Source organism: Salmo salar, chromosome 02, assembly GCF_965601325.2.
Source record: "Salmo salar chromosome 02, fSalSal1, whole genome shotgun sequence".
In the NCBI taxonomy this organism is placed as follows: domain Eukaryota; kingdom Metazoa; phylum Chordata; class Actinopteri; order Salmoniformes; family Salmonidae; genus Salmo; species Salmo salar.
The window spans coordinates 22,204,195-22,232,180 of NC_138292.1; the positions used below are offsets into that span (position 1 = coordinate 22,204,195).

The window sequence follows — 27,986 nt, forward strand, 5'->3', positions numbered from 1 at the left end:
GTATGTATCTGTCTGTGTATGTCTCTGTGTGTGTATGTGTCTGTGTGTTTATGTCTCTGTGTGTGTATGTGTCTGTATGTATCTGTCTGTGTGTGTATGTCTCTGTGTGTGTATGTGTCAGTGTGTGTATGTGTGTGAGAGAGAGAGTGACTCTATGTGTTGACAGCAACTAACCTTAGTAACCTTGTTGCACTATGTTTATTAAAGCACCTAAAATTCACTGTGCAAGTGAATGTGTCTATGGAATGTTACCATTCATAACCTCCAGTCTGTTTTAAATATGATCCTGAAAACGTGTGCGTGCGTGTGCGTGCGTGTGTGGTTTTAAGTAAGACATATGGATTACACATCACCATCTTCCATGGTTTGACCACAGTTTACCGAGGTCACCTTTCAGTCACATATCAACTCAAGTGCACTGGCCCTCCTCTCGTGCACAGCACTACTGTAACAGACAGTGTGTGTGTCAGAGTACAGTAGGTTATGGTAGACATGGCTGTGCATTTAACTCATAGTTACAGGGGGAACCAACCGGCAGCAGGATGTGCAAAGTCATACTTTCCGAACCCCCCCCACCCACACACACACACACACATACACACACACACACACACACACACACACACACACACACACACACACACACACACACACACACACACACACACACACACACACACACACACACACACACACACACACACACACACACACACACACACACCGTGCAGAACCACATGACCACAGTCACAAACAGGCTTACTTTCCAGTAGCGTGAACTCACATCTGTTTCCTGACAACAATAATAGTTTCAGATGGGTTAGACTATAGAAGGCCAGCTAACAGGTGTCTGCAGCAGGGCAGGGCAGCCATGGAGAGAGAGAACCATGACTCTCAATAATAAAATGACCTCATGCTCAACGGGAAGAATGGGGAAGACTGTTTCAAGGATAACAATTACTCCCACACTCACCATTACATCTGTCTGTCTGCACATTTCCTTCACTAATGTGCATGGCCATGGGTAGTGCTAAATGTGTGAGTGGGAGTGATTTTTTTTAATGGGGTTTTACTGTAATCCCAGCACTACAAAGAGTTGTGGCATTGTAATGTATTTATTCTGAAGATTACACATTGTTTTACTGCAGAGAAATCACTTTACGTTACCCAGAATCCTAGAGGCTTAGAGCTGAGGATTTGTTCAAGTTAAACAGTTGATGCAATCTTTGGCGGTTCTGTTTTCTTAAACTTTGTATTAGGGGAGATACTCCTCCCCCAAGACCACACACACACACCGCTAGCTATTTCATTTACAACACTCCAACACTGTATGTCTGTAAGAAACAGGTTACTGTAGTTATGATACGGTCTGAGGTTAGCATGGTGAGCACACGTTTAGCTAACCACGCTCTAATTCTGGTTAGGCCGAGACAGGGCTGGAGAGCAGTGTCACTCATACCCTTCCACCCACACACAAACTGACATTCACCTGCAGACAGCACACTACACTACTGCTATAATTGACTACCAATACCATGGTGTGTAAGCTGTACCAAGGATAATATAGCTGACACTTTCCTCCTGCCATGTGACAGGTGTGCAGTGTGAGGAAGGATGTTAAGTGCAATTAAAGGGGGGGATGAGGATAGAGAGAGAGAGATGAATGAAGGAGAGCCTGTGTGTTTTGCAGACTCATACAAAGCCACACACAGGTGCAGGTGAGGAGTGAGACAGAAGACGGGGGAGAAAGAGAGAAAGGCGAACAGAGATGTTCTGCAGACTCACATAAACCACATACTTCCTCACACACAGTAAATGTATACTCACTGACACAGGTGTGCACACAGCCCCACGTACGCACACTTTTATTTGCAAAATCACTTATTTATAAAAATACATTTTTACAAATAAAGAGCCACATATAAACAGTATATTTTACATCAAATGAGAACTCAATGACAATTGTAAAAGCAATACATAAATAAATACATACTACAAATCAGGAGAGGAAAAAACATCATTTAAGTGAGGTTCTGTTCACTAGATTGTCCATTGTCTTCCAACATTTTAGTTAGACTCTACCCTCATTATTGATAAGAGCGGTAGTCCACCTCTTTTCACTGTATCTCTCCTCCTCCTCTCTCTATTTCCCTATAGTATCTCTCCTCCTCCTCTCTCTATTTCCCTTTAGTATCTCTCCTCCTCCTCCTCCTCTCTCTATTTCCCTATAGTATCTCTCCTCCTCCTCTCTCTATTTCCCTATAGTATCTCTCCTCCTCCTCCTCTCTCTATTTCCCTTTAGTATCTCTCCTCCTCCTCCTCTCTCTATTTCCCTAGAGTATCTCTCCTCCTCCTCTCTCTATTTCCCTTTAGTATCTCTCCTCCTCCTCCTCTCTCTATTTCCCTTTAGTATCTCTCCTCCTCCTCCTCTCTCTATTTCCCTTTAGTATCTCTCCTCCTCCTCTCTCTATTTCCCTTTAGTATCTCTCCTCCTCCTCCTCTCTCTATTTCCCTATAGTATCTCTCCTCCTCCTCCTCTCTCTATTTCCCTTTAGTATCTCTCCTCCTCCTCCTCTCTATTTCCCTAGAGTATCTCTCCTCCTCCTCTCTCTATTTCCCTTTAGTAACTCTCCTCCTCCTCCTCTCTCTATTTCCCTAGAGTATCTCTCCTCCTCCTCCTCTCTCTATTTCCCTATAGTATCTCTCCTCCTCCTCCTCTCTCTATTTCCCTTTAGTATCTCCCCTCCTCCTCTCTATTTCCCTTTAGTATCTCTCCTCCTCCTCTCTATTTCCCTATAGTATCTCTCCTCCTCTCTCTATTTCCCTTTAGTATCTCTCCTCCTCCTCCTCTCTATTTCCCTATAGTATCTCTCCTCCTCCTCCTCCTCACTCTATTTCCCTTTAGTATCTCTCCTCCTCCTCCTCTCTCTATTTCCCTATAGTATCTCTCCTCCTCCTCCTCTCTCTATTTCCCTATAGTATCTCTCCTCCTCCTCCTCCTCACTCTATTTCCCTTTAGTATCTCTCCTCCTCCTCCTCTCTCTATTTCCCTTTAGTATCTCTCCTCCTCCTCCTCTCTCTATTTCCCTATAGTATCTCTCCTCCTCCTCTCTATTTCCCTTTAGTATCTCTCCTCCTCTCTATTTCCCTTTAGTATCACTCCTCCTCCTCTCTCTATTTCCCTTTAGTATCTCTCCTCCTCCTCTCTCTATTTCCCTATAGTATCTCTCCTCCTCTCTATTTCCCTTTAGTATCACTCCTCCTCCTCTCTCTATTTCCCTTTAGTATCTCTCCTCCTCCTCTCTCTATTTCCCTTTAGTATCTCTCCTCCTCCTCTCTATTTCCCTTTAGTATCTCTCCTCCTCTCTATTTCCCTTTAGTATCACTCCTCCTCCTCTCTCTATTTCCCTATAGTATCTCTCCTCCTCCTCTCTCTATTTCCCTTTAGTATCTCTCCTCCTCCTCCTCTCTCTATTTCCCTATAGTAGCTCTCCTCCTCCTCCTCTCTCTATTTCCCTAGAGTATCTCTCCTCCTCCTCCTCCTCACTCTATTTCCCTTTAGTATCTCTCCTCCTCCTCCTCTCTCTATTTCCTTTTAGTATCTCTCCTCCTCCTCTCTCTATTTCCCTATAGTATCTCTCCTCCTCCTCTCTCTCTATTTCCCTATAGTATCTCTCCTCCTCCTCCTCTCTCTATTTCCCTATAGTAGCTCTCCTCCTCCTCCTCTCTCTATTTCCCTATAGTATCTCTCCTCCTCCTCCTCTCTCTATTTCCCTTTAGTATCTCTCCTCCTCCTCCTCTCTATTTCCCTAGAGTATCTCTCCTCCTCCTCTCTCTATTTCCCTTTAGTATCTCTCCTCCTCCTCCTCTCTCTATTTCCCTAGAGTATCTCTCCTCCTCCTCCTCTCTCTATTTCCCTATAGTATCTCTCCTCCTCCTCCTCTCTCTATTTCCCTATAGTATCTCTCCTCCTCCTCTCTATTTCCCTTTAGTATCTCTCCTCCTCCTCTCTATTTCCCTATAGTATCTCTCCTCCTCCTCTCTCTATTTCCCTTTAGTATCTCTCCTCCTCTCTCTATTTCCCTTTAGTATCTCTCCTCCTCCTCCTCTCTATTTCCCTATAGTATCTCTCCTCCTCCTCCTCCTCACTCTATTTCCCTTTAGTATCTCTCCTCCTCCTCCTCTCTCTATTTCCCTATAGTATCTCTCCTCCTCCTCCTCTCTCTATTTCCCTATAGTATCTCTCCTCCTACTCCTCCTCACTCTATTTCCCTTTAGTATCTCTCCTCCTCCTCCTCTCTCTATTTCCCTTTAGTATCTCTCCTCCTCCTCCTCTCTCTATTTCCCTATAGTATCTCTCCTCCTCCTCTCTATTTCCCTTTAGTATCTCTCCTCCTCTCTATTTCCCTTTAGTATCACTCCTCCTCCTCTCTCTATTTCCCTTTAGTATCTCTCCTCCTCCTCTCTCTATTTCCCTTTAGTATCTCTCCTCCTCCTCCTCTCTCTATTTCCCTATAGTATCTCTCCTCCTCCTCTCTATTTCCCTTTAGTATCTCTCCTCCTCTCTATTTCCCTTTAGTATCTCTCCTCCTCCTCCTCCTCTCTCTATTTCCCTTTAGTATCTCTCCTCCTCCTCCTCTCTCTATTTCCCTATAGTAGCTCTCCTCCTCCTCCTCTCTCTATTTCCCTAGAGTATCTCTCCTCCTCCTCCTCCTCACTCTATTTCCCTTTAGTATCTCTCCTCCTCCTCCTCTCTCTATTTCCCTTTAGTATCTCTCCTCCTCCTCTCTCTATTTCCCTAAAGTATCTCTCCTCCTCCTCTCTCTATTTCCCTATAGTAGCTCTCCTCCTCCTCCTCTCTCTATTTCCCTATAGTATCTCTCCTCCTCCTCTCTCTATTTCCCTTTAGTATCTCTCCTCCTCCTCCTCTCTCTATTTCCCTATAGTAGCTCTCCTCCTCCTCCTCTCTCTATTTCCCTATAGTATCTCTCCTCCTCCTCTCTCTATTTCCCTTTAGTATCTCTCCTCCTCCTCTCTCTATTTCCCTTTAGTATCTCTCCTCCTCCTCTCTCTATTTCCCTTTAGTATCTCTCCTCCTCCTCCTCTCTCTATTTCCCTATAGTAGCTCTCCTCCTCCTCCTCTCTCTATTTCCCTTTAGTATCTCTCCTCCTCCTCTCTCTATTTCCCTATAGTATCTCTCCTCCTCCTCCTCCTCTCTCTATTTCCCTTTAGTATCTCTCCTCCTCTCTATTTCCCTTTAGTATCTCTCCTCCTCCTCTCTCTATTTCCCTTTAGTATCTCTCCTCCTCTCTATTTCCCTTTAGTATCACTCCTCCTCCTCTCTCTATTTCCCTATAGTATCTCTCCTCCTCCTCCTCCTCTCTCTATTTCCCTTTAGTATCTCTCCTCCTCTCTATTTCCCTTTAGTATCTCTCCTCCTCCTCTCTCTATTTCCCTTTAGTATCTCTCCTCCTCCTCCTCCTCTCTCTATTTCCCTATAGTATCTCTCCTCCTCCTCCTCCTCTCTCTATTTCCCTTTAGTATCTCTCCTCCTCTCTATTTCCCTTTAGTATCTCTCCTCCTCCTCTCTCTATTTCCCTTTAGTATCTCTCCTCCTCTCTATTTCCCTTTAGTATCTCTCCTCCTCCTCTCTCTATTTCCCTATAGTATCTCTCCTCCTCTCTATTTCCCTTTAGTATCTCTCCTCCTCCTCTCTCTATTTCCCTTTAGTATCTCTCCTCCTCCTCTCTCTATTTCCCTTTAGTATCTCTCCTCCTCCTCCTCTCTCTATTTCCCTAGAGTATCTCTCCTCCTCCTCTCTCTATTTCCCTTTAGTATCTCTCCTCCTCCTCCTCTCTCTATTTCCCTATAGTATCTCTCCTCCTCCTCCTCTCTCTATTTCCCTTTAGTATCTCTCCTCCTCCTCTCTCTATTTCCCTTTAGTATCTCTCCTCCTCCTCCTCCTCTCTCTATTTCCCTTTAGTATCTCTCCTCCTCCTCCTCCTCTATTTCCCTAGAGTATCTCTCCTCCTCCTCTCTCTATTTCCCTTTAGTATCTCTCCTCCTCCTCCTCTCTCTATTTCCCTAGAGTATCTCTCCTCCTCCTCTCTCTATTTCCCTTTAGTATCTCTCCTCCTCCTCCTCTCTCTATTTCCCTATAGTATCTCTCCTCCTCCTCCTCTCTCTATTTCCCTTTAGTATCTCTCCTCCTCCTCCTCTCTATTTCCCTAGAGTATCTCTCCTCCTCCTCTCTCTATTTCCCTTTAGTAACTCTCCTCCTCCTCCTCTCTCTATTTCCCTAGAGTATCTCTCCTCCTCCTCCTCTCTCTATTTCCCTATAGTATCTCTCCTCCTCCTCCTCTCTCTATTTCCCTTTAGTATCTCCCCTCCTCCTCTCTATTTCCCTTTAGTATCTCTCCTCCTCCTCTCTATTTCCCTATAGTATCTCTCCTCCTCTCTATTTCCCTTTAGTATCTCTCCTCCTCCTCTCTCTATTTCCCTTTAGTATCTCTCCTCCTCTCTATTTCCCTTTAGTATCACTCCTCCTCCTCTCTCTATTTCCCTATAGTATCTCTCCTCCTCCTCCTCCTCTCTCTATTTCCCTTTAGTATCTCTCCTCCTCTCTATTTCCCTTTAGTATCTCTCCTCCTCCTCTCTCTATTTCCCTTTAGTATCTCTCCTCCTCCTCCTCCTCTCTCTATTTCCCTATAGTATCTCTCCTCCTCCTCCTCCTCTCTCTATTTCCCTTTAGTATCTCTCCTCCTCTCTATTTCCCTTTAGTATCTCTCCTCCTCCTCTCTCTATTTCCCTTTAGTATCTCTCCTCCTCTCTATTTCCCTTTAGTATCTCTCCTCCTCCTCTCTCTATTTCCCTATAGTATCTCTCCTCCTCTCTATTTCCCTTTAGTATCTCTCCTCCTCCTCTCTCTATTTCCCTTTAGTATCTCTCCTCCTCCTCTCTCTATTTCCCTTTAGTATCTCTCCTCCTCCTCCTCTCTCTATTTCCCTAGAGTATCTCTCCTCCTCCTCTCTCTATTTCCCTTTAGTATCTCTCCTCCTCCTCCTCTCTCTATTTCCCTATAGTATCTCTCCTCCTCCTCCTCTCTCTATTTCCCTTTAGTATCTCTCCTCCTCCTCTCTCTATTTCCCTTTAGTATCTCTCCTCCTCCTCCTCCTCTCTCTATTTCCCTTTAGTATCTCTCCTCCTCCTCCTCCTCTATTTCCCTAGAGTATCTCTCCTCCTCCTCTCTCTATTTCCCTTTAGTATCTCTCCTCCTCCTCCTCTCTCTATTTCCCTAGAGTATCTCTCCTCCTCCTCTCTCTATTTCCCTTTAGTATCTCTCCTCCTCCTCCTCTCTCTATTTCCCTATAGTATCTCTCCTCCTCCTCCTCTCTCTATTTCCCTTTAGTATCTCTCCTCCTCCTCCTCTCTATTTCCCTAGAGTATCTCTCCTCCTCCTCTCTCTATTTCCCTTTAGTAACTCTCCTCCTCCTCCTCTCTCTATTTCCCTAGAGTATCTCTCCTCCTCCTCCTCTCTCTATTTCCCTATAGTATCTCTCCTCCTCCTCCTCTCTCTATTTCCCTTTAGTATCTCCCCTCCTCCTCTCTATTTCCCTTTAGTATCTCTCCTCCTCCTCTCTATTTCCCTATAGTATCTCTCCTCCTCTCTCTATTTCCCTTTAGTATCTCTCCTCCTCCTCCTCTCTATTTCCCTATAGTATCTCTCCTCCTACTCCTCCTCACTCTATTTCCCTTTAGTATCTCTCCTCCTCCCTCTATTTCCCTATAGTATCTCTCCTCCTCCTCCTCTCTCTATTTCCCTATAGTATCTCTCCTCCTCCTCCTCCTCACTCTATTTCCCTTTAGTATCTCTCCTCCTCCTCCTCTCTCTATTTCCCTTTAGTATCTCTCCTCCTCCTCCTCTCTCTATTTCCCTATAGTATCTCTCCTCCTCCTCTCTATTTCCCTTTAGTATCTCTCCTCCTCTCTATTTCCCTTTAGTATCACTCCTCCTCCTCTCTCTATTTCCCTTTAGTATCTCTCCTCCTCCTCTCTCTATTTCCCTATAGTATCTCTCCTCCTCTCTATTTCCCTTTAGTATCACTCCTCCTCCTCTCTCTATTTCCCTTTAGTATCTCTCCTCCTCCTCTCTCTATTTCCCTTTAGTATCTCTCCTCCTCCTCTCTATTTCCCTTTAGTATCTCTCCTCCTCTCTATTTCCCTTTAGTATCACTCCTCCTCCTCTCTCTATTTCCCTATAGTATCTCTCCTCCTCCTCTCTCTATTTCCCTTTAGTATCTCTCCTCCTCCTCCTCTCTCTATTTCCCTATAGTAGCTCTCCTCCTCCTCCTCTCTCTATTTCCCTAGAGTATCTCTCCTCCTCCTCCTCCTCACTCTATTTCCCTTTAGTATCTCTCCTCCTCCTCCTCTCTCTATTTCCCTTTAGTATCTCTCCTCCTCCTCTCTCTATTTCCCTATAGTATCTCTCCTCCTCCTCTCTCTCTATTTCCCTATAGTATCTCTCCTCCTCCTCCTCTCTCTATTTCCCTATAGTAGCTCTCCTCCTCCTCCTCTCTCTATTTCCCTATAGTATCTCTCCTCCTCCTCCTCTCTCTATTTCCCTTTAGTATCTCTCCTCCTCCTCCTCTCTATTTCCCTAGAGTATCTCTCCTCCTCCTCTCTCTATTTCCCTTTAGTATCTCTCCTCCTCCTCCTCTCTCTATTTCCCTAGAGTATCTCTCCTCCTCCTCCTCTCTCTATTTCCCTATAGTATCTCTCCTCCTCCTCCTCTCTCTATTTCCCTATAGTATCTCTCCTCCTCCTCTCTATTTCCCTTTAGTATCTCTCCTCCTCCTCTCTATTTCCCTATAGTATCTCTCCTCCTCCTCTCTCTATTTCCCTTTAGTATCTCTCCTCCTCTCTCTATTTCCCTTTAGTATCTCTCCTCCTCCTCCTCTCTATTTCCCTATAGTATCTCTCCTCCTCCTCCTCCTCACTCTATTTCCCTTTAGTATCTCTCCTCCTCCTCCTCTCTCTATTTCCCTATAGTATCTCTCCTCCTCCTCCTCTCTCTATTTCCCTATAGTATCTCTCCTCCTACTCCTCCTCACTCTATTTCCCTTTAGTATCTCTCCTCCTCCTCCTCTCTCTATTTCCCTTTAGTATCTCTCCTCCTCCTCCTCTCTCTATTTCCCTATAGTATCTCTCCTCCTCCTCTCTATTTCCCTTTAGTATCTCTCCTCCTCTCTATTTCCCTTTAGTATCACTCCTCCTCCTCTCTCTATTTCCCTTTAGTATCTCTCCTCCTCCTCCTCTCTCTATTTCCCTATAGTAGCTCTCCTCCTCCTCCTCTCTCTATTTCCCTAGAGTATCTCTCCTCCTCCTCCTCCTCACTCTATTTCCCTTTAGTATCTCTCCTCCTCCTCCTCTCTCTATTTCCCTTTAGTATCTCTCCTCCTCCTCTCTCTATTTCCCTAAAGTATCTCTCCTCCTCCTCTCTCTATTTCCCTATAGTAGCTCTCCTCCTCCTCCTCTCTCTATTTCCCTATAGTATCTCTCCTCCTCCTCTCTCTATTTCCCTTTAGTATCTCTCCTCCTCCTCCTCTCTCTATTTCCCTATAGTAGCTCTCCTCCTCCTCCTCTCTCTATTTCCCTATAGTATCTCTCCTCCTCCTCTCTCTATTTCCCTTTAGTATCTCTCCTCCTCCTCTCTCTATTTCCCTTTAGTATCTCTCCTCCTCCTCTCTCTATTTCCCTTTAGTATCTCTCCTCCTCCTCCTCTCTCTATTTCCCTATAGTAGCTCTCCTCCTCCTCCTCTCTCTATTTCCCTTTAGTATCTCTCCTCCTCCTCTCTCTATTTCCCTATAGTATCTCTCCTCCTCCTCCTCCTCTCTCTATTTCCCTTTAGTATCTCTCCTCCTCTCTATTTCCCTTTAGTATCTCTCCTCCTCCTCTCTCTATTTCCCTTTAGTATCTCTCCTCCTCTCTATTTCCCTTTAGTATCACTCCTCCTCCTCTCTCTATTTCCCTATAGTATCTCTCCTCCTCCTCCTCCTCTCTCTATTTCCCTTTAGTATCTCTCCTCCTCTCTATTTCCCTTTAGTATCTCTCCTCCTCCTCTCTCTATTTCCCTTTAGTATCTCTCCTCCTCTCTATTTCCCTTTAGTATCTCTCCTCCTCCTCTCTCTATTTCCCTATAGTATCTCTCCTCCTCTCTATTTCCCTTTAGTATCTCTCCTCCTCCTCTCTCTATTTCCCTTTAGTATCTCTCCTCCTCCTCTCTCTATTTCCCTTTAGTATCTCTCCTCCTCCTCCTCTCTCTATTTCCCTAGAGTATCTCTCCTCCTCCTCTCTCTATTTCCCTTTAGTATCTCTCCTCCTCCTCCTCTCTCTATTTCCCTATAGTATCTCTCCTCCTCCTCCTCTCTCTATTTCCCTTTAGTATCTCTCCTCCTCCTCTCTCTATTTCCCTTTAGTATCTCTCCTCCTCCTCCTCCTCTCTCTATTTCCCTTTAGTATCTCTCCTCCTCCTCCTCCTCTATTTCCCTAGAGTATCTCTCCTCCTCCTCTCTCTATTTCCCTTTAGTATCTCTCCTCCTCCTCCTCTCTCTATTTCCCTATAGTATCTCTCCTCCTCCTCTCTCTATTTCCCTTTAGTATCTCTCCTCCTCTCTATTTCCCTTTAGTATCTCTCCTCCTCCTCTCTCTATTTCCCTATACTATCACTCCTCTTCCTCTCTCTATTTCCCTATAGTATCTCTCCTCCTCCTCCTCTCTCTATTTCCCTTTAGTATCTCTCCTCCTCCTCCTCTCTCTATTTCCCTAGAGTATCTCTCCTCCTCTCTATTTCCCTTTAGTATCTCTCCTCCTCCTCTCTCTATTTCCCTTTAGTATCTCTCCTCCTCCTCTCTCTATTTCCCTTTAGTATCTCTCCTCCTCTCTATTTCCCTTTAGTATCTCTCCTCCTCCTCTCTCTATTTCCCTATACTATCACTCCTCTTCCTCTCTCTATTTCCCTATAGTATCTCTCCTCCTCCTCCTCTCTCTATTTCCCTTTAGTATCTCTCCTCCTCCTCCTCTCTCTATTTCCCTAGAGTATCTCTCCTCCTCTCTATTTCCCTTTAGTATCTCTCCTCCTCCTCTCTCTATTTCCCTATACTATCACTCCTCTTCCTCTCTATTTCCCTATAGTATCTCTCCTCCTCCTCTCTCTATTTCCCTATAGTATCTCTCCTCCTCCTCTCTCTATTTCCCTTTAGTATCTCTCCTCCTCCTCCTCTCTCTATTTCCCTTTAGTATCTCTCCTCCTCCTCCTCTCTCTATTTCCCTTTAGTATCTCTCCTCCTCCTCCTCTCTCTATTTCCCTTTAGTATCTCTCCTCCTCCTCCTCTCTCTATTTCCCTTTAGTATCTCTCCTCCTCCTCCTCTCTCTATTTCCCTTTAGTATCTCTCCTCCTCCTCCTCTCTCTATTTCCCTTTAGTATCTCTCCTCCTCCTCTCTCTATTTCCCTATAGTATCTCTCCTCCTCCTCTCTCTATTTCCCTATAGTATCTCTCCTCCTCCTCCTCTCTCTATTTCCCTTTAGTATCTCTCCTCCTCCTCCTCTCTCTATTTCCCTAGAGTATCTCTCCTCCTCCTCTCTCTATTTCCCTTTAGTATCTCTCCTCCTCCTCCTCTCTCTATTTCCCTATAGTATCTCTCCTCCTCCTCCTCCTCTCTCTATTTCCCTTTAGTATCTCTCCTCCTCCTCCTCTCTCTATTTCCCTAGAGTATCTCTCCTCCTCCTCTCTCTATTTCCCTTTAGTATCTCTCCTCCTCCTCCTCTCTCTATTTCCCTATAGTAGCTCTCCTCCTCCTCCTCTCTCTATTTCCCTTTAGTATCTCTCCTCCTCCTCCTCTCTATTTCCCTTTAGTATCTCTCCTCCTCCTCTCTATTTCCCTAGAGTATCTCTCCTCCTCCTCTCTCTATTTCCCTTTAGTATCTCTCCTCCTCCTCTCTCTATTTCCCTATAGTATCTCTCCTCCTCCTCTCTATTTCCCTTTAGTATCTCTCCTCCTCCTCTCTATTTCCCTATAGTATCTCTCCTCCTCCTCTCTCTATTTCCCTTTAGTATCTCTCCTCCTCCTCTCTATTTCCCTATAGTATCTCTCCTCCTCCTCTCCCTATTTCCCTTTAGTATCTCTCCTCCTCCTCTCTATTTCCCTTTAGTATCTCTCCTCCTCCTCTCTATTTCCCTATAGTATCTCTCCTCCTCCTCTCTATTTCCCTTTAGTATCTCTCCTCCTCCTCACTCTATTTCCCGATACTATCTCTCCTCCTCCTCTCTCTATTTCCCTTTAGTCTATCTTCTTAGTCTTATTTTCCACATTCCCTATTTTCTCATTCCCCATTGTGTCTCCTCCATCACTTGAGGTCTTTGACAAACACCTTGGTGACATGGAAGCCCAGAAATGTCCTCTCCGGCTGCTCTTCATCCTCCTCTTCTTTCTCCCCATCGTAGCCCACCTCCCCATGCAGCCTGTAGCCCAGCTTCCTGAAGAAGGCCTCTCCTACTGCAGAAGGGTAGGGGACGTGGGCATAGACCCTCCTAGCCCCCGTCTGCCTCTCCCTCTGCTCCAGACTCTGGACCAGCAGTCTGCCGAGGCCCTCCCGGCAGTACCAGCAGCCCACCACCACCCTGCAGAACCTCCTCATCCCCAGACGACAGTCACCTTCCCTGGACACACAGCCCACGATCTCCCCCTCACAGTCCGCCACCCACACCTGCCCTGCTGCCTTCTCCCTCTCCACGTCTACGATCTCAGGAGATGAGTCTTTGTCCTTGTCCTCTGCCTTGGGTTTGGTCCTCCGTCTGGCCTTGCCCTTTAATGACAGATAATAATCAACTTTATTTGTGCAGCAACTCGGCCCAAAGCACGAAAAGTCCAAATCACTAAAACACTGTAGTAAAACTGAGCAATGCATGTAACATCCACAACATACAGTACCTAAAGTCAAAGAAAAGGAAACCTACTTTTGCCGGTGGGGGTTTCCCACTGATCCTGCTATAGGGGTTGGGAAGGGTCTCGTCCTGCGCCCCTCGGTAACTGCTCCCCACATAGTCCCAGTAGGGCCGGCTGGTTCCCAGCACTCCGGTGGAGCGTGGCATGGTGAACTTGAGGTAGACGATGAGCAGGAAGACAGGGATGATGAGGGCCAGGATGAAGGAGTGAAGGAAGCAGCGGAGGACAGAAGAGACGGTGGCCAGGAGTAGGAGGCAGACAGGACGAGTCAGGATGTGGAGGATCAGACGGTTTTCTGTTCCCTGACAACCCTCCTACAGAGAGAAAGAGAGGGAGGGACGAAGAGAGAGAGAGGGGGGGAGAAAGAGCAAGAGAGAGAGGAGAGAGAGAGAGGGGGGAGGAGAAAGATTGAGAGAGAGAGAAAGAGAGGGGGGACGTAAAGGATGGGGACAGAGAGAGAAAGGTGAGTTTGAGTGATAATCTGAAAAAGTACTCTTACAAAAAAAAGGTTCTAGAGCACCTAAGAGTGTAGAGACAGAGCATAACTCAGGCTTGAAGTGTGTGTGTGTGTGTGTGTGTGTGTGTGTGTGTGTGTGTGTGTGTGTGTGTGTGTGTGTGTGTGCATAACTTTGAGGATAAAACACACACCTTGATGATAGCTTTGACAGTCTCGATGTCATTCTCCCTCATCCTCCTCATTACCACCTGATCTAGCTCCAGCTTTACCATGTCTGGACTTCACACACACTGCACACACACCCTCACTCACGCACACCTCATACAGCAACACACACCGGTCTGCAAATATAGAAAATCTCATGGTCACATAATACATTGCTTTGTACAGATACACTATGTTGTTGAATTTTGCATATTTGATTACATACAACACTACAATGACAATATACAGTGGAGTATTTACATTCCGGTTACCATAGTAGCTAAATGGTATAAAATCGTATTCAAGATGATGGGAATGTGGTGGGTTATATTTGATCCAGGCTATTTTGGGGTTTGATGCCATGACTTAGAAGGAAAGCAATCCATCCCTGTAACACTGTATATGTAGCCTACATATATACCCGGGTCGGTCTCAATTTTGAAATAAATTGCTTCTACTTTTCAGTTTATTGAGAAGTTATTGAAAATAAATGCCCTTTTTTCAATTATTGGATTGTAATTTTTGTTTATTTCCTGAATTGACTGCCTTCATTTGACAGATACACATTGAAAACACATGACATTATAGTATGAGGGCAGACCCCTATGAAATCCCTCTATCAGAGACTATGTATGCAAGGATACAGTAGGTGGCTGCATTGTGCAACAAAGTAACAGCATAATGTTTGTTACTAAAATGTAACAACCGATGCATCACCGGAGACACCTGAAACCCCACCTCTTCAAGGAATACCTGGGTTAGGATAAGGTAATCCTTCTAACCCCCCCCCCCCTTAAAATATTTAGATGCACTATTGTAAAGTGGTTGTTCCACTGGATATTATAGGTGAATGCACCAATTTGTAAGTCGCTCTGGATAAGAGCGTCTGCTAAATGACTAAAATGTAAATGTAAATCACACTGGCACAGGTTGATACAATGTGTCAGTTGTGAGTGCAGTGCCGTTTCCTCCCAAAATCAAGCTAAACGGGCGATTATTTTAGGGGGTCGGGAAAGGATTTGTCTATTGCATGGCCACACTGCTTCTACAAGGCTTATCAACAACAAACAACGGGTCAAGAGGCTCCTTTAGAACAATGTTGGTCTTATATGTACAATAAAATGTAGTTCGCAAATCAATAATATGAAAATTAAAAGGCAAATCAAAACACAACGTGTTCATATATTTTGAACCTGTTTTAAACCCGTTGACATGTTTTAAATCCTTATATGGTGAGTGGAGAAGGGTTATTCATGCTTAATGTCTAAATAAACGTCGAATCTTCTCGTTCAACCCAGCCGAACCTACATAGCCTACCTTGCAAACTTGCAGCGTTGGACCACCGCCAAATGCAGGGAAACGGATTTATATATTTGCTGTGTTTATTCCTTCAAAACGATTTTTCTTATGTTTGATTGAATGACTCGCAATACTTGCGTGGCCACCATGGCCACCTATTGCAAATGTAGTGTTACGTAGTTTTACGATAACATGTACTGTCATCATGAATGCTGTCTACGCCATTTGCATAGCGAGAACCGGCGCTGCAGAAAATTTACTAACCTGCTACGTGAACGTGGTCAGTCGCACTCGTGGAGAACCGCTATTTCCCATAATAAACTGAGATTGTCCGTTATTCTGAGCAGATTCTCTTCCTCTTTAGATAAAGGGACATATTTATATTTACGAAATAAGAAAGGTGAATTAATCAACATTCATTAAAAAAATAGTAACAACTTTATTAATAATGACTATTTCCTAGTGTGAATATTTATTGTGAAACCGAGCCAATATAGCCATTATTCATCCACAAAAAAAGCTCTTAGGTGTTTTATATCAACACTGTCAACATGACAGTTTAATTGAAACTCTTAAGTCATTTGTTGAGGTCCCTCTTCATTAACAGTCAGTGAATGTAACTCTTCTGTTTCTGGCACCTTGGTATTATTTCCTACAGTACTTTCTATAGTCTCTTTCTGAACGACCATACTCTCCTTTAGTTCAGTAGCTGGAAAAGGCCTCCACATCAAAAACACACTCACACACATTGCGCGCACGCATATGTACATTCATGTGTGCACACCCATGCACACGCCTTCACACACATTTCCTAACAGTGGTTGTTTGGTTTAGGTTTAAGAGAACTGAGAGTTAGGTGTAGGGCCATTCGTAGCTGTGTTTTCTCCTTCATTCGCTCCAGTCTCTATTTCAATGCATTCCGCTGAGTTCCTGTCTTTTTCAGGCCTCTCAGTTATTCCACTCCCTCCTTTTGCTTCACTCCTCTCTACAGTTACTCCTCCTTCCCCTCTGTCCATCCCTTCTCTTAGACTGCTGGTGCTAACCTCAATTATAACGATCCCCTCTCCTTCCTCCAGCTGAAAGATGCCCTCCATGGGCCCCCTGCCCTCCCCTACTGCCCCCCCTGCCCCGCTGTAACTGCCCCCTTCTCCCTCCCCACCCCCTTCACCTTGGATCAGGGCTATCATCTGCACACTCTCTCCAGACCCCTGGCCCACCATCTTGTTCTCATCCCCCAGCTCAAACACCACCTCCTGCCCATTCAGAGGCATTAAGGCCTGGGGAGGCGGGCAGGAAAGTTCCAGGCTGTTGCTGGGGCCTTCTGGATAGCCATGGTCAGAAGTGGTTCGTTCTTCGCTCTGCGGCTCTGTTTGGAAATGAAGCACAAAGGACTCTCCCTCGCCACCATCCTCCCCTACTCGTCTTTCTCCTTCCCTCACTCCTCCCCATTCCTGCAGCAGGTTCAGTGACACCAGGCCTCCTTTCTCCTTCCCTCCCTCTCTCTCTCCTTCTCTCTCTCCCTCAGTCTGAAAGCGCAGCACGTATGACTCCCCATCCCCCTCTCTGCCCATTCCTCCTTGCCCCCCCTCCCCGGACCCCTGCCCTTGAAACTGCAACACGTAGGACCCTCCTCCCTCTCCTCCTATCTTTACCTCTTCCTTCTTCCCTCCTTCTTTCTGGAAGCAGAGGACATACTGTTCCCCTCTCATGTCCTGCTCAGTGGACTCGCCCAACTCTGGGGCGGTTTGGGGTTCCCCAACCCAGGTCACAGGGTCAGAGGGCAGGGAGGACGGGGTAACCATGGTAACGGAGTTAACTGTGGCAACCTTTAGGGGTCCTGAGGTAACAGTGGCAGAGGTAGAGGAGGAGGGGGTAGAAACAGAGACAGAGGCTGTTGGTGGTGAGAAAGGACTTTGTGACTTGGCGGGTAAAGACGATGGCAATGATGATGTCATAGTGTTGGCAGCAGTAACAGTAGCTGGAGTGATACTAGTTACATTACAGCTAGACACAGGTATTACATCCCCCGACTGACTGACGGGGGCTGTTGTCATGGTGACAGAGGTGGTTGTCGTAGCAACATAGGTGGTATTATTCCGACCTACAGCGGCTTTGGGTTTCCGTCCTCTCCTGGACCTGGCTGTCCGGGTACTTTTCCCTAAAATGGGCTTGTTCAGCATAGAGTTCAGGGAGGGAGTTGTTGTCTTAGCAACGGGAGGGTTGTTTACATTGTTGTTGTTGGTGGTGATGATGAACCTGGGCTGCTGTTGTTGCTGGGATATGGTCTGGAAATGTTGCATCTGGGTTTGGGCAGGGTTTAGAACTGTCTGGACCAATGGGAGGCCCTGGGACTCCAGGGTGGGCTGGGGATTGGTCGCTGTGGTGGGGACGAGAATCAGGCTGGGCTGGCTCCCATTGGTGGAGGGGCACTGTAGGAGGATGTACTGTGTCTGGGGGGGAGGCGGAGGGGGAGGGGGGGGGGGCGGGGGCAGACAGGGGAATGAGCTGAAGCCCATTTGCTGTCTGGATCATGAAGTAGTTCTGGGAGGTATTGGGGGGAATGTCCAGCGCCGGCTGAGACACGATCAGAGACCCAGAGTTCCCTGTGGTCTCTAGGGTGATGGGGTTTAGTAAGGTGGTGGTGGTTGTCACCCCTCCACCCCCTTTACCTGCCCTGCCCCCCTCCTTCCCCCCCACCCCAGCGTCCCCGGCCACAGCCCCGTTCCCATGGGTCCTCATGTGCCTCTGCAAGTAGGACTGCATGACAAACTCCTTCCCACAGAAGGGACACTTGTAGTCCTTCCTGGAGGAGTGAGTTCTCAGGTGGAGCTGGAGATTGGAGGAGTGGGTGAAGCTCTTGTGACACTGGGCACACTGGAAGGGCCGCTCGCCTGAGTGGGTGCGTTCGTGCTGTTGGAGAGAGAGGAGGGTAGGGAGGATGAGAGAAAGATAAAGAGAGAGGAGAAAGTGTTGGTGACAGAGCGATACAGTGCATTCGGAAAGTATTCAGACCCCTTGACATTTTCCACATTTTGTTCTAAAATGGATTCAATTGGTTTTTTTCCCATTATCAATCTCCATACAATACCCCATAATGACAAAGCAAAACAGGTTTTTGGAAATGTGTGCAAATCTATAATTGAAATATCACCTTTACATACAGTTGAAGTCGGAAGTTTACATACACCTTAGCCAAATACATTTAAAATCAGTATTTCACAATTCCTGACATTTAATCCTAGTACAAATTCCCCGTCTTAGGTCAGTTAGGATCACCACTTTATTTTAAGAATGTGAAATGTAAGAATAATAGTAGAGAGAATGATTTATTTCAGCTTTTATTTCTTTCATCACATTCCCAGTGGGTCAGAAGTTTACATACACTCAATTAGTATTTGGTAGCATTGCCTTTAAATTGTTTAACTTGGGTCAAACGTTTTGGGTAGCCTTCCACAAGCTTCCCACAATAAGTTGGGTGAATTTTGGCCCATTCCTCCTGACAGAGCTGGTGTAACTGAGTTAGATTTGAAGGCCTCCTTGCTCGCACACGCTTTTTCTGTTCTGCTCATTCTGCCCACATATTTTCTATAGGATTGAGGTCAGGGCTTTGTGATGGCCACTCCAATACCTTGGCTTTGTTGTCCTTAAGCCATTTTGCCACAACTTTGGAAGTATGCTTGGGGTCATTGTCCATTTGGAAGACCCATTTGCGACCAAGCTTTAACTTCCTGACTGATGTCTTGAGATGTTGCTTCAATATATCCACATAATATTCCTGCCTCATGATGCCATCTATTTTGTGAATTGCACCAGTCCGTCCTGCAGCAAAGTACCCCCACAACATGATGCTGCCACCCCCGTACTTCACGGTTGAGATGGTGTTCTTTGGCTTGCAAGCCTCCCCCTTTTCCTCCAAACATAACAATGGTCATTATGGCCAAACAGTTCCATTTCTGTTTCATCAGACCAGAAGACATTTCTCCAAAAAGTACAATCTTTGTCCCCATGTGCAGTTGCAAACCGTAGCCTGGCTTTTTTATGGCGGTTTTGGAGCAGTGGCTTCTTCCTTGCTGAGCAGCCTTTCAGGTTAGGTCAATATAGGACTCATTTTACTGTGGATATAGATACTTTTGTACTTGTTTCCTCCAGCATCTGTACGTTCATCTCTTGGAGACAGAACGCGTCTCCTTCCTGAGTGGTATGATGGCTGCGTGGTCCCATGGTGTTTGTACTTGTGTACTATTGTTTGTACAGATGAACGTGGTACCTTCAGGCGTTTGGAAATTGCTCCCAAGAATGAACCAGACTTGTGGAGGTCTACAACTTTTTCCCCTGATGTCTTGGCTGATTTATTTTGATTTTCCCATGATGTCAAGCAAAGAGGCACTGGAGTTTGAAGGTAGGCATTGAAATACATCTACAGGTACACCTCCAATTGATTAAAATGATGTCAATTAGCCTATCAGAAGCTTCTAAAGCCATGACATCCTTTTCGGGAATTTTCCAAGCGGTTTAAAGGCACTGTCAACTTCGTGTATGTAAACTTCTGACCGACTGAAATTGTGATACAGTGAATTATAAGTGAAATAATCTGTCTGTAAACAATTGCTGGAAAAATGACTTGTATCATGCACAAAGTAGATGTCCTAACCAACTTGCCAAAACTATAGTTTGTTAACAAGACATTTGTGGAGTGGTTGAAAAAGGTGTTTTAATGACTCCAACCTAAGTATGTAAACTTCCGACTTCAATTGTAAGTATTCAGACTAGAGGTCGACCGATTATGATTTTTCAACGCCGATACCGATTATTGGAGAACCAAAAAATGCCGATACCGATTATTGGAGAACCAAAAAATGCCGATACCGATTAAATCGGCCGATTCTTTTTGTTTTTATTTGTAATAATGACAATTACAACAATACTGAATGAACACTTATTTTAACTTAATATAATACATCAATAAAATCAATTTAGCCTCAAATAAATAATGAAACATGTTCAATTTGGTTTAAATAATGCAAAACAAAGTGTTGGAGAAGAAAGTAAAAGTGCAATATGTGCCATGTAAGAAAGCTAACGTTTAAGTGCCTTGCTCAGAACATGGGAACATATGAAAGCTGGTGGTTCCTTTTAACATGAGTCTTCAATATTCCCAGGTAAGAAGTTTTAGGTTGTAGTTATTATAGGAATATCTCTCTCTATACGATTTGTCTTTTATATACCTTTGACTATTGGATGTTCTTATAGGCACTTTAGTATTGCCAGTGTAACAGTATAGCTTCCGTCCCTCTCCTCGCTCATACCTGGGCTTGAACCAGGAACACATCGACAACAGCCACCCTCGAAGCAGCGTTACCCATGCAGAGCAAGGGGAACAACTACTCCAAGTCTCAGAGTGAGTGACATTTGAAACGCTAACTAGCTAGACATTTCACATCGGTTACACCAGCCTAATCTTGGGAGTTGATAGGCTTGAAGGGGTGGGTATAACTTTGTATGCGTTGTTTTTTGGCAACCTTGTGATTTCCGAGTTTTTGGAATAGATTCCTGTTGGAACGTTCAAAAAATTATATTAAATTATAGTTGATAGGCTTGAAGTCATAAACAGTGCAATGCTTGAAGCACAGCGAAGAGCTACTGGAAAAACACACGAAAGTGCTGTTTGAATGAATGCTTACGAGCCTGCTGGTGCCTACCACCGCTAAGTCAGACTGCTCTATCAAATCATAGACTTAATTATAATATAATAAACACACAGAAATACGAGCCTTAGGTCATTAATATGGTTGAATCCGGAAACTATCATCTCGTTTTTTCTTTCAGTGAAATACGGAACCGTTCTGTATTTTATCTAAAGGGTGGCATCCCCAAGTCTAAATATTCCTGTTACATTGCACAACCTTCAATGTTATGTCATAATTACGTATATTAGTTCGCAACGAGCCAGGTGGCCCAAACTGTTGCATATACCCTGACTGCGTGCAATGAACGCAAGAGAAGTGACACAATTTCATGTTAGCAGGCAATATTAACTAAATATACAGGTTTAAAAATATATACTTGTGTATTGATTTTAAAGAAATGCATTGATGTTTATGGTTTAGTACATTGGTGCAACGACAGTGCTTTTTTCGCTAATGCGCTTGTTAAATCAACACCCGTTTGTCGAAGTAGGCTGTGATTCAATGAGAAATTAACAGGCACCGCATCGATTATATGCAACGCAGGACATGTTAGATAAACTAGTAATATCATCAACCATGTGTAGTTAACTAGTGATTATGTTAAGATTGATTGTTTTTTTACAAGATAAGTTTAATGCTAGCTAGCAACTTACCTTGGTTTCTTGCTGCCCTCGCGTAACAGGTAGTCAGCCTGCCATGCATGCTCCTCGTGAAGTGCAATGTAAGGCAGGTGGTTAGAGCTTTGGACTAGTAACCGGAAGGTTGCAAAAACGAATCCCCCCTGAACAAGGCAGTTAACCCCCGTTCCTAGGCCGTCATTGAAAATAAGAATGTGTTCTTAATCTGACTTGCCTAGTTAAATAAAGGTGTAATTTTTTTTTAAATATACAAATTTAAAAATTAAACCTAAAATAATAATAATAATAATAATAATAATTCGGCAAATCGGTGGCCAAAAATACCGATTACCGATTGTTATGAAAACTTGAAATCAGCCATTCCGATTAATCGGTCGACCTCTAATTCAGACCCTTTACTCAGTACTTTGTTGAAGCACCTTTGGCACCGAATACAGCTTTGAGTCTTCTTGGGTATGACGGTACAAGTTTGACACTCCTGTATTTGGGGAGTTTCTCCCAGTCTTCTCTGCAGATCCTCTCATGCTCTGTCAGGTTGGATGGGGAGCGTTTCTGCAAAGCTATTTTCAGGTCTCTCCATAGATGTTAGATTGGGTTCAAGTCCGGGTTGAATGCTAGGACATTCAAAGACTTGTCCCAAAGCCACTCCTGCCTTGTCTTGGCTGTGTGCCTAGGGTCGTTGTACTGTTGGAAGGTGAACCTGCACCCCAGTCTGAGGTCCTGAGCACTTTGGAGCAGGTTTTCATCAAGGACCTCTCTGTACTTTGCTCCGTTCATCTTTCCCTTGATCCTGACTAGTCTCCCAGTCCCTGCTGCATGATGCTGATCCCCAAAGATCCCTGCTGCATGATGCTGATCCCCAAAGATCCCCACAGCATGATGCTGCCACCACCATGCTTCACCATAGGGATGGTGCTTAGTTTCCTCCAGACGTGACGCTTGGCATCCAATCTTGGTTTCATCAGACCAGAGAATCTTGTCTCTCATGGCCTGAGAGTATTTAGGTGCCTTTTGGCAAACTCCAAGCGGGCTGTCATGTGCCTTTTACAGAGGAGTGGCTTCCGTCTGGCCAGTCTACCATAAAGGCCTGATTGGTGGAGTGCTGCAGAGATAGTTGTTCTTCTAGAAGGTTTCTTCCATCTCCACAGAGGAACTCAGGACTTCTGTCAGAGTGACCATCAGATTCCTGGTCACCTCCCTGACAAAGGCCCTTCTCCCCCGATTGCTCAGTTTGGCCGGGCGGCCAGCTCTAGGAAGAGTCTTGGTGGTTCCAAACGTCTTCCATTTAAGAATGATGGAGGCCACCGTGTTCTTGGGGACCTTCAATGCTGCAGACATTTTTTGGTACCCTTCCCCAGATCTGTGCCTCGACACAATCCTGTCTTTGGGCTCTATGGGCAATTCCTTCGACCTTATGGCTTGGCTTTTGCTCTGACATGCACTGTCAACTGTGGGCCCTTATATAGACAGTTGTGTGCCTTTCCAACTCATGTCCAATCAATTGAATCTACCACACGTGGACTCCAATCAAGTTGTAGAAACATCTCAAAGATGATCAATGGAAACTGGATGCACCTAGCTCAATTTCAAATCTCATAGCGAAGGGTTCGAATACTTATGTAAATGTCATATCATTTATTTTATTTTTTAATAAATTAGCAAAAATGTCTAAAAACCTGTTTTTGCTTTGTCATTATGGGGTATTGTGTGTAGATTGAGGAGGGAAAATGTAATTTAATGCATTTTAGAATAAGCCTGTAATGTGACAAAATGTGGGGGAAAAAAATCAAGGAGTCCGAATACTTTCCGAATGCACTGTGTATATATATAGAGAGATGGAGTGTAGGGGCCACTGTACACAATATCATAAGAATCCTAGCATCAGCCATAGCAGAGCTATCTGTGCTGACCTGTTTGAGGTTGGAGGTCTGTGAGAAGGACTTGGAGCAGATGGGACAGATGTGAGGGCGCAGGCCAGAGTGGAGCTGACTGTGTCTCCTCAGGCAGCTGCTGTTTTTGAAGGACTTGCCACACTCCTGACACACATAGGGCCGCTCACCCGTGTGCTGGCGCAGGTGGTACTGGTAGTGGGAGCTCCACTTGAAGGTGAGCGGGCAGTAGGGGCATTGGAACGCTCGCACACCTGTATGCACCTGGAGAGGGGGGGTCAGTCAGAAAATAACTGAATACGCCCTGGATTCTTCTGAAAGTACAGGTACATTCAAGTTTGAACAAGAAAAGCAGGTCATAAACTGCTATATTGCAGCAGTGCCGCTGTTCCACACATTGTGACAAATGCCATAAGCTGCATTTAGACAGGCTCCCAATTCTGACCTTTTTTTTCTCACTAATTGGTCTTTGGACCAATCACATCAGATCTTTTCACATCAGATATTTTTCAAGGCTGATCTGATTGGTCAAAAGACCAATTAGTGAAAAAAAGATCAGAATTGGGCTGCCTGTCTAAACGCAGCCTTAGTGAGATAGAAATGGACGCATGCGTCTTACCCTCTGGTGTATGGAGAGCAGTGAGGACCTCTTGAAGCTCTTGCCACACTCTGTGCAGCGGTAGGGTCTCTCTCCTGTGTGGTCCCTCATGTGGTACCTCAGACCCGACGAGCCCTTGAAGGCCTTCCCACACTCAGAGCAACGGTACGGCCTCTCTGTAGCGTACCCACAGGGACAGGGAGAGAGAGAATGTTATATAGACTTTTTTTCACACATGAATTCTACAGGTAATCTCATGAGCAGCAGTAGGTTCGGCTCTGTTACTGTCAAGGTATCTCACTTTAAAAGTATTTTCTATCAAAATGCCAAAAGAAAATGACTAACTCACCGTTGTTCCCCCCAGCAGTCTTACTAGCTGCTCCTCTCCTCTGGCCCTTGACCACTGCTCTGGTGGATGTCTTGACCACCTCCCTGTCCCCCTTCTCAGTCACAGCCATCAGGCTGACGTGGATCTCCCCCTGGGTGTCCTGGTGCTGGTCCCCCTGGCTGGGGGAGGAGGGCAGGGGCAGGGAAAGGGACAGGGACGCGGGGCAGACGATCTCCGCCTCAGCCTCGGCTAGGAGGCGCTGCTCGGGGGTGTGGGAGTGCTGGTGGGTGAGCAGGGAAGAGAGGAGGGTGAAGGAGCGGTCGCATGCAGAGCAGCTGAACTGGGAGCGAGACTGGGAGGGAGAGAGGGAGTGGACCTGGAGAGGGAGCAGAGGGAGAGAAGAAGATATGGGAAGAGAGAGGGTCATCAAAACTGACAATTTATAGATCAGATAACGTCAGCTTTACTGACACCAAGGAGTAGATCAGTTCAGACTAGTCAAAGTGTAGATTACATCACACATTCCAGAGTTCCAATTTGTAATACGGCTGGATCCAATGGTAATGTCTGTGAAAGGCATACCGCCGGGAGCTGCAGGTGGATTTGACAGCTCTCAAACAAAAGCAATGATACTCTATGCAATTGTCAGTTATCGCAGGTTAATGCTTAACTGATTGAATCTAGGAACAAGTTAGACGACGTAGAAACAGACTGGCATCCAGGACAGAGACCTTATGACACAGTAGTGAGGATGTGCAGCCCATCAGCTGATTGGTACCTGTGCCAGGTGTCTGTTGAGCCCTCCGCTGGTCTTGAAGCTCTTCCCGCAGTAGGCACACTCTGTGCCCGTCCCTGGACCTGTGGTGTTACCCCCTGTCTCCACGCTGTCTGTGGGGATCTGAGCCCCCACTGTGAAGCTCTGCAGCAGGTCAAACTGGGCCTGAGTAGTCCCCATATTCTGACATGGGACAAAACACTATTAGGCCAGAGTCACTGCACTACAGCATCAACATCACAGCAGTCATATTAGCTGAGATATTGACCTAGAGGGTAGAGTAAGAAACCAAATATTGATCATGAATGGATGAATCTGGTGTGACCCTAAAACAGAGCCGTAGGGGTAACCTCCCCAGGCTGAGACAGAGTGCTACTACTCACCCCTCCGTCCACTCCCCCGGTCAGTCCCAGTAGTTCAGCCGTAGTGTGTCCGTTCTCTGCTGCTGCCGTCGTCTCCACCACCTCCTCAAAATCAGCCAGCAGATGCCCCACCCCTCCCTCTCCCCCCTCCCCCACCCCGCTGCTCCCCTCCTCCCCGGGGCCCAGGTGCATGGCCTGGTGGTCCTCTAGCTCTGTCCGTGTGCTGAATGTCTGACTACAGCTGCCACAGCTGTACAGCAGCACGCTGGCGCCCGACTCCGTGCTCACGTGCACTTCTGTCCCGATGGCCCTGGATGTGCACACACCCCCCTGGGAGGGGGTGAGGGTGAGATGGGGCAGGAGGGTCTGGTGACCTGACGATAGGAACACCTCCCCGACCCCCACCCCCACCGTGGCCTCCTGGCTCACAAAGCCCATGTCCGTCAACATTTGTGATGTCACGTCCTCCCCCACTATCACCTCCCGTATCTCATCCCCCATGTTGCCTCCCCCTGTCTCCCCCCCCTTTCCTTCACCAGTGTGACTTTGAGAATTCTGGTGCAGGGCCAGATTGGATGAGTGTGTGAAACTGCGTCCACACTCTCCACAGATGTAGGGCCTCTCTCCTGTGTGGATTCTCATGTGCTGTCTGAGGTTGGTGGACTGGGTGAAGGCCTTGGTACACACGGTGCACACGTAGGGTTTCAGACCCAGGTGCACGTTCTTGTGTCGGCGCAGGCTGCTGGAGTTCTTGAAGGCCTTGGGGCAGCTGTCGCAGGGGTAGGGGCACTCGCCCGTGTGCTGGCGCAGGTGATACTGGTAGTGGGAGCTCCACTTGAAGGTGAGCGGGCAGTAGGGGCACTGGAAGGTCCGCAGGCCTGTGTGGACGCTACGATGGACCTGGAAACATGCACAAGAGAGAGGAGGACGTCCGTGACTGGTCCCTTAACACCAAAAAGAGCCTTTTACTACTGTAACATTCAACTTTTTTTCAACATTCAACAAAAGTTTGAAGACATTTTTACTACAAAATGGGGGAACGACTACTGGCCAGTGTTTCTCACCTGGAGCAGAGAGGAGCGTTTGAAAGCTTTGTCACAGTCGTCACACTTATAGGGCTTCTCCCCTGAATGAGATCTGCACAGAAAAAACAAACATGAAAACAGACAACCTCCTGACCCTTCAACGGATCTACAGGACATCATACCAGCTACAGAAAGAATTCCTGCTTGTATTGATTATTCCACTAGTTTCCCACGGCCCTAAAGAGACTCACATTATATTGCTCACGTCACCTTTCCCTCATTTGGATTATTGTGAGAGAACTAAACAGATGAAAACAGATGGACACAAGGAGAACAATACTCTTCATAAAGTGAGATGCATGTTATAAGCTGCAAGCATTTCTATTGCTAACTTTCACTGTGTCACTCCCCCTCTGTCTCCCTCCCTGCAGTACCTCTGGTGGTAGAGGAGTGCGGAGGAGCCCTTGAAGGCCTTGGGGCAGAGGTTACAGCGGTAGGGTCTCTCGTTGTTGTGGCTGCGCTGGTGGTGGGCCAGCCTTGAAGACCACTTGAAGCTCTTGCCACAGTCCAGGCACTGGAACGGGTGCTCAGGGTGCTCCTGGAGATGGGGTGCAGCCAGGACCGATGACGTCACCATCTGCACCCCTACCCCGGTCAGCACCAAATCCTCACCCCCCTCCACCATCCCTTTCTCCCCATCCGCTTCTTCCCCCCTTTCCCTGTCCTCCTCCCCTTCTCCTGATCCCTGCAGCGATGGGAAGGGAGAGAGGGAGGAGGACGGCTGAGGGGGTAATAGTTCCGCTTGGACCACTAGAGTGGCCACTGAGTTTGCCATGTTGAGGCAAGACAGGATTAGGGAATAACAGGTTGTATGTTTGGTATTAATGTAGGTGTGTATTAGTGTTGGTGGAGCTGTGTCTCTTCTTTCCTGGTTTCATTCATTGCTGGTGGAAAGGTTCCTTCAGCTGATGTGGCTCTGTTCCTCAGTGTGTGGAAACAACAGCTGAGCTGATGTAGTGGGTGGTCTCCTTTCTTAAGAGTAGGACTGTGAAATAAAATAAAACACAAAGTATTGATCAATGACACAAGGTCCTGGAACTAACACCAAAGCAACGTTAACTATTGATCTCCATCTACAATTATTCAAACATCTACAAATAATAATGTCGGCCAAAAGACTGACCCGCCTATCCCTTTAAATCCCACCTCCTCCCGATCCCTCCCTCCTTCTCCTCTTCTTCTTCTTATTTCTCCCCTCCCTCCTCGTCTTTCTGTTATGTCGCGTCTGTTCCTGATGAGCGTGTGCGAAAAAGATCGGTTTCTCCAAGCTAAAAGGCAGAAAACACAAATGCTACCTACCCTATGATGTAAACTATAAGCAGAAAATGTTACAGATGCCGCCTTCAATGCCTCCTCTGCAACTGGCCTGCGAATCTATAAGCCTTCGTCCGTGCGCATTCTTCGCTATATAATGTTTGATAGGAATGGTGTATTAGTAATATTGCAACTAATTACTCACCTAGTATCATTAACTCATGGTTAATGCTTTTGTTGATATTGTGAAAAGGGATTGAGACTCGCAGTGCTACTCCATACAACCTTAACAATAAACCTGAGCACAAACTAACTAGCTAGCTAGCAGTCACCCACCCGCTGCCGCCTCCCAACAACGACGATCGCTATAGGCTGGGTCTAGCCCCGAATGCACCACTGCCATTG

General features: G+C 46.1%; 2 protein-coding genes across 3 annotated transcripts; both read right to left on the reverse strand.

Moving 5' to 3' along the window:
- Nucleotides 1-1,848: 1,848 nt before the first annotated feature.
- On the reverse strand, nt 1,849-15,192 carry LOC123728247 (putative N-acetyltransferase 14). Its single transcript, XM_045699981.2, has 4 exons — nt 14,984-15,192; nt 13,654-13,803; nt 13,017-13,319; nt 1,849-12,865 (listed from the first exon to the last, which is right to left on the reverse strand). Exons 2-4 carry the CDS (start codon nt 13,732-13,734, stop codon nt 12,407-12,409), a joined length of 843 nt encoding a protein of 280 aa, XP_045555937.1. The 5' UTR covers nt 13,735-13,803; nt 14,984-15,192; the 3' UTR covers nt 1,849-12,406.
- A 188-nt stretch (nt 15,193-15,380) lies between these two features.
- Nucleotides 15,381-27,926, reverse strand: LOC106575816 (uncharacterized). Of its 2 annotated transcripts, XM_082960797.1 has the most exons (10): nt 27,787-27,907; nt 27,474-27,595; nt 26,702-27,312; nt 26,307-26,379; nt 25,264-26,142; nt 24,884-25,063; nt 24,127-24,481; nt 23,799-23,953; nt 23,201-23,443; nt 15,381-17,875 (listed from the first exon to the last, which is right to left on the reverse strand). In XM_082960797.1, exons 3-10 carry the CDS (start codon nt 27,100-27,102, stop codon nt 17,171-17,173), a joined length of 2,991 nt encoding a protein of 996 aa, XP_082816923.1. In that variant the 5' UTR covers nt 27,103-27,312; nt 27,474-27,595; nt 27,787-27,907; the 3' UTR covers nt 15,381-17,170. The 2 variants fall into 2 exon arrangements, with proteins under 2 accessions (XP_082816923.1, XP_045555935.2); XM_045699979.2 differs by lacking the exon at nt 27,474-27,595 and having other exon boundaries at nt 27,787-27,926.
- Between the last annotated feature and the right edge of the window lie 60 nt (nt 27,927-27,986).

Coding starts and splice junctions, on each gene's coding strand:
- LOC106575816 (XM_045699979.2), bottom strand. CDS start 27,102: ATGGCAAACTCAGTGGCCACTCTAGTGGTCCAAGCGGAACTATTACCC. Junction 24,482..24,883: donor TCAACAGACACCTGGCACAG/GTACCAATCAGC, acceptor CTCCCTCTCCAG/GTCCACTCCCTCTCTCCCTC. Junction 17,876..23,200: donor AGACCTCCAACCTCAAACAG/GTCAGCACAGAT, acceptor TCTCTCCAACAG/CACGAACGCACCCACTCAGG.
- LOC123728247 (XM_045699981.2), bottom strand. CDS start 13,734: ATGGTAAAGCTGGAGCTAGATCAGGTGGTAATGAGGAGGATGAGGGAG. Junction 13,320..13,653: donor CTGTCAAAGCTATCATCAAG/GTGTGTGTTTTA, acceptor TTCTCTCTGTAG/GAGGGTTGTCAGGGAACAGA. Junction 12,866..13,016: donor GGAAACCCCCACCGGCAAAA/GTAGGTTTCCTT, acceptor CTGTCATTAAAG/GGCAAGGCCAGACGGAGGAC.